This window comes from Salvelinus namaycush, chromosome 3 (genome assembly GCF_016432855.1).
Source record: "Salvelinus namaycush isolate Seneca chromosome 3, SaNama_1.0, whole genome shotgun sequence".
NCBI lineage: Eukaryota > Metazoa > Chordata > Actinopteri > Salmoniformes > Salmonidae > Salvelinus > Salvelinus namaycush.
The window spans coordinates 59961827-59967479 of record NC_052309.1 but is presented as its reverse complement, the minus strand read 5'-3'; the positions used below and the strand labels follow the sequence as shown (position 1 = coordinate 59967479).

The window sequence follows — 5653 nt, the reverse complement described above, 5'->3', positions numbered from 1 at the left end:
TTAATTACCAAAATGAAAGTGTTCAGTAATTTACCAGTAGCTTTGCAACCATATGACAGCTCCAATAAGCCCCTTATGGTGAACGAGAGGCTTGTAGAATCATTACCATTTTAGTATTCAGTTCATAGTTTACTGTAGGGGAATTGTTGGGCATTACCAACTGAAATAAAAATGATAATAGATTAATTTCTCAGTAAGAGCCGAACTTCCATCACTAGAGAATTGCGCCATAACAGCTGGCTAACGGCTTTGATTGACCTCTAGGCCGTCTAATAAACTTGATGCAGAGTAAAGGTCTACGTCAACTGTAGTAACCCATTTTACTTCTATGGACCTAGAGTTGACAGTTGGGCACTTAATTGACATGGCACTATAACAAGATACGGTAGAGGACACGCTCTGTGGTCAGAGGGAATGTCCTTTATAAACCTCATGTTAAACTTCTCCTATTGTTATGACCCTCAGTCACTGGTAGGTCTTCAATTGTCAGTATTTATCACCAGGAATTTGAGATTCTCAGTAAGACGGAGCAAAGAACCCAAATAAACTGATACAACATCCATGGTCAACAATTAGAAAATAAACTTTAGTGATATTGTTTAACAAGAAGCCTTGACTCCAAAATACAGTAGTGTTGTCAACAAAAACACCAATGATAAAGCTGTGTTGCACTGCACCAGTTTAACACTCTCCCCTCCCTATAAATGCAAAGCCAGTAGAATCTATCAGAGAAGCCAGGAGTCCTGGACTGAGGCTGGAGGCCGTAGCCTGGGGATGGAAGTGGTTTAGCTCTGGCCTCCCAGGGTGTGCTTGTCAAACAGGTACTCTGCCATCTTGTTTTTGACAGCATCCATCTTGGTGAGGTTGGTGATGTGGTCTCCCAGCTTCTTAATGGCCTCCACCTGCTCGTTCAGGTAATGGGTCTCCAGGAAGTCACACAGCTAAAGAGGGAAAACACAGGTCAGACAAGAGAATGACTACAGACTATTGTAGATACAGTAACACAAGAGCCTGGTGGTAACGGCATAAGTGCAGATATTGTGTTTCCAGGTTTTTTTAACTAGGAAAGTCAGTTAAGAACAAATTCTTATTTACAATGACGTCCTAACGTGGAACAGTGGGTTACTCTCTCTCTCTCTCTTTCTCTTTTTCTCTCTCTCTCTTTCTCTCGCTTTTTCTCTTTCAACTTTTCTCTTTCTCTTTTTATTTCTCTCCTTTTTCTCACTTTTTTTCTCTCTTTTTCTCTTTCTCCCTTTCTCTTCTCTCCTTCTTTTTCTCTCTTTTTTTCTCTCTTTTTCTCTTTTTATTTCACTCTTTCTCTCTCTATCTTTCTCTTTTTCTTTCTCCTTTTCTTTTTCTCTTTTTCTCCCTTTCTCCTTCTCTCTTTCTCTCTCTTTCTCTCTTTCTCTCTCTTTTTATCTTTCTCCCTTTCTCTTTCTTCTTTCTCTTTTTATTTCTCTCTCTTTCTCTCTCTATCTTTCTCTTTTTCTTTCTCCTTTTATTTTTCTCTTTTTCTTTCTTTCTCCTTCTCTCTCTCTCTTTCTCTCTTTCTCTCTCTCTCTCTTTCTCTTTTTCTCTTTCTCTTTTTCTCTTTCTCTCTTTCTTTCTCTCTCTTTCTCTTTCTTTCTTTCTCTTTCTCTTTTTATTTCTCTCTCTTTCTCTTTCTCCTTTCTCTTTTTATTTCTCTCTCTTTCTCTTTCTCCTTTCTCTTTTTATTTCTCTCTTTCTCTTTCTCTTTTTATTTTTCTATTTTTCTCTCTTTCTCTCTCTCTCTTTCTCCTTCTCTCTTTCTCTCTCTTTTCTCTCTTTCTCTCTTTCTCCTTTTATCTTTCTCCTTCTCTCTTTCTCTCTCTCTCTCTTTCTCCTCTCTCTCTCTTTTTATTTATTTCTCCTTTCTCTTTTTATTTCTCTCTTTTTCTCTCTCTTTTTCTCTCTTTCCTTCTTTCTCTCTCTCTCCTTCTCTCTTTCTCTTTTCTCTTTCTCTCTCTCTTTATTTCTTTCTCCTTTCTCTTTTTATTTCTCTCTCTTTCTTTCTCTTTCTCCTTTCTCTTTTTATTTCTCTCTTTTTCTCTTTCTCTTTCTCCTTTTATTTTTCTCCTTTCTCTCTTTCTCCATCTCTTTTTCTCTTTCTCTCTCTTTTTATTTCTTTCTCTTTTTATTTCTCTCTTTCTTTCTCTTTCTCCTTTCTCTTTTTATTTCTCCCTTTTTCTCTTTCTCTTTCTCCTTTTATTTTTCTATTTTCTCTCTTTCTCTCTCTCTCTTTCTCCTTCTCTCTTTTTTCTCTTTCTCTCTCTTTTTATTTCGTTCTCCTTTCTCTTTTTATTTCTCTCTCTTTCTTTCTCCTTCTCTCTTTCTCTCTCTTTCTTTTTCTCTCTTTTTCTCTCTCTTTCTCCTTTTATCTTTCTCTTTCTCTCTTTCTCCTTCTCTCTCTTTCTCTCTTTCTCCTTCTCTCTTTCTCTTTTTCTCTTTCTTTCTCTCTCTTTCTCTATCTTTCTTTTTATTTATTTCTCTTTCTCCTTTCTCTTTTTATTTCTCTCTCTTTCTTTCTCTTTCTCCTTTCTCTTTTTATTTCTTCTTTCTCTCTCTCTCTTTCTCCTTTTCTTTTTCTCTTTTTCTCTCTTTCTCCTTCTCTCTTTTTCTCTTTCTCTCTCTTTTTATTTCTCTCTCTCTTTCTCCTCTCTCTCTCTCTTTCTCCTTCTCTCTTTCTCTTTTTCTCTTTCTCTCTCTTTTTATTTCTTTCTCCTTTCTTTTTTTATTTCTCTTCTCTCTCTCTTTCTCGCTCTTTCTCCTTCTCTCTTTCTCTCTCTTTTCTCTCTCTTTTTCGCTCTTTCTCCTTTTATCTTTCTCCTTCTCTTTCTCTCTCTCTTTCTCTTTTTCTCTTTCTCTCTCTCTCTCTTTTTCTCTCTTTCTCTTTTTTCTCTTTCTTTCTCTCTCTTTCTCTATCTTTCTTTTTATTTATTTCTCTTTCTCCTTTCTCTTTTTCTTTCTCCTTTTATTTTTCTCTTCTCTCTCTCTTTCTCGCTCTTTCTCCTTCACTCTTTCTCTCTTTTTCTCTCTCTCTTTTTATCTTTCTCCCTTGCTCTTTCTCTCTATCTCTTTTTCTTTCTCCTTTTATTTTTCTCTTCTCTCTTTCTCTCTCTCTCTTTCTCCTTCTCTCTTTCTCTTTTTCTCTTTCTCTTCTCCTTCTCTTTTTTTCTATTTCTTTCTCTCTCTTTCTCTATCTTTCTTTTTATTTATTTCTCTTTCTCCTTTCTTCTTTTATTTCTCTCTTTCTCTCTATCTCTTTTTTTCTTTCTCCTTTTATTTTTCCCTTTTTCTTTCTTTCTCCTTCTCTCTTTCTCTCTCTCTCTCTCTCTTTCTCCTTCTCTCTTTCTCCTTCTCTCTTTCTCTTTTTCTCTCTTTCTCTCTCTTTCTCTTTCTCTCTCTTTCTCTCTTTCTCTTTCTTTCTCCTTCTCTCTTTCTCTCTCTTTCTCTTCTTTTTCTCTCTCTCTTTTTATCTTTCTCCCTTTCTCTTCTTTCTTTTTATTTCTCTCTATCTCTTTTTCTTTCTCCTTTTATTTTTTCTCTTTTCCCTTTTTCTTTCTTTCTCCTTCTCTCTTTCTCTCTCTCTTTCTTTCTCCTTCTCTCTTTCTCTCTCTCTCTCTTTCTCCTTCTCTCTTTCTCTTTCTCTCTCTTTCTCTTTTTCTCTCTTTTTATTTCTCTCTTTCTCCTTTTATTTTTCTCTCTCTCTCTTTCCCCTTCTCTCTCTCTCTTTTTATTTCTTTCTCCTTTCTCTTTTTATTTCTCTCTTTTTCTCTCTCTTTCTCCTTCTCTCTTTCTCTCTTTCTCCTTCTCTCTTTCTCTTTCTCTCTCTTTCTCCTCTCTTTCTCTTTTTCTCTTTCTCTCTCTTTTTCTCTTTCTCTCTCTTTCTCTCTTTCTCTTTCTCTTTCTTTCTCTCTCTTTCTCCTTCTCTCTTTTTCTCTCTCTCTTTTTATCTTTCTCCCTTTCTCTTTCTTCTTTCTCTTTTTATTTCTCTCTTTCTCTCTATCTCTTTTTCTTTCTCCTTTTATTTTTCTCTTTTCCCTTTTTCTTTCTTTCTCCTTCTCTCTTTCTCTCTCTCTCTCTTTTCTCCTTCGCTCTTTCTCTTTTTCTCTTTCTCTCTCTCTCTCTTTCTCTTTCTCTCTCTTTTTCACTCTTTCTCTTTCTTTCTTTCTCTTTCTCTTTTTATTTCTCTCCCTTTCTCCTATTTATTTCTCTCTCTTTCTCTTTCTCTTATTTTTCTCTTTCTTTCTTTCTTTCTCCTTTCTCTTTTTATTTTTCTCTTTTCCCTTTTTCTCTCTTTCTCCTTCTCTCTTTCTCCTTCTCTTTTTCTCTTTCTCTCTCTTTCTCCTTCTCTCTTTCTCTTTTTCTCTTTCTCCTTTCTCTTTTTATTTCTCTTTCTCTCTCTCTTTCTCTCTCTCTCTTTCTCTCGCTTCTCCTTCTCTCTCTCTCTTTCTCTCTCTTTCTCCTTCTCTCTCTCTCTTTCTCTCTCTCTCTCTTTTCTCCTTCGCTCTTTCTCTTTTTCTCTTTCTCTCTCTCTCTCTTTCTCTTTCTCTCTCTTTTTCACTCTTTCTCTTTCTTTCTTTCTCTTTCTCTTTTTATTTCTCTCTCTTTCTCTTTTTTATTTCTCTCTCTTTCTCTTTCTCCTTTTATTTTTCTCTTTCTTTCTTTCTCTTTCTCCTTTCTCTTTTTATCTCTTTCTCTTTTTATTTTTCTCTTTTCCCTTTTTCTTTCTTTCTCCTTCTCTCTTTCTCCTTCTCTTTTTCTCTTTCTCTCTCTTTCTCCTTCTCTCTTTCTCTTTTTCTCTTTCTTTCTCTTTCTCCTTTCTCTTTTTATTTCTCTTTCTCTCTCTCTTTCTCTCTCTCTTTCTCTCTCTTTCTCCTTTCTCTCTCTCTCTCTTTCTCTTTTTCTCTTTCTCTCTCTCTCTATCACTTTTTTGTTCTCCTTTTATTTTTCTCTTTTCCCTTTTTCTTTCTTTCTCCTTCTCTCTTTCTCTCTCTCTTTCTCTCTCTTTCTTTCTCTCTTTCTTTTTCTCTTTCTTTCTCTCTCTTTCTCTTTTTTCTCTTTTTATTTCTCTCTTTTTATTTCTCTTTCTCTCTTTCTCTTTTTATTTCTCTCTCTCTTTCTTTTTATTTCTTTCTCTTACTTTCTCTTTCTCCTTTCTCTCTTTTTCTCTCTCTTTCTCTCTTTCTCTTTTTCTCTTTCTTCTTACTTTCTCTTTTTCTCTCTTTCTCTTTTTCTTTCTTTCTCCTTTCTTTTTCTTTCTCTCTCTTTCTCTTTCTCCTTTTTCTTTCTCTTTCTCCTTTCTCTTTTCTCTCTTTTTCTCTCTCGTTCTCTCTTTTTCTCTCTCTCGTTCTCTTTCCCTTTTTCTTTCTCTCTCTCTTTCTCTCTTACTCCTTTTCTTTTTCTTTTTTTCCTTTTCTCTTTCTCTGTTTCTCTTTCTTTTTCTCTTTCTTTTTCTCTTTCTCCCTCTCTCTTTCTCCTTTACTCTTTCTCCTTTTCTCTTTCTTTCTCTCTTTCTTTCTCTCTTACTCCTTCTCTTTTTTTCCTTTTCTCTTTCTCTGTTTCTCTTTTTTTTTTTTTCTCTCTCTTCCTCTCTTTCTCTTTTCTCCTTACTCTTTCTCCTTTTCTCTTT

General features: G+C 35.0%; 1 protein-coding gene across 1 annotated transcript in view; it reads right to left on the bottom strand.

Moving 5' to 3' along the window:
- Positions 1-675: 675 nt before the first annotated feature.
- The window catches only part of LOC120033782 (ferritin, middle subunit-like), a 6540-nt gene continuing 1562 nt past the window's right edge, over positions 676-5653 (bottom strand). Inside the window, exon 4 of the mRNA XM_038980234.1 lies at positions 676-941. Coding sequence (XP_038836162.1) covers positions 786-941 — 156 coding nt within the window. The 3' untranslated portion in view covers positions 676-785. The remainder of the gene's footprint in view (positions 942-5653) is intronic.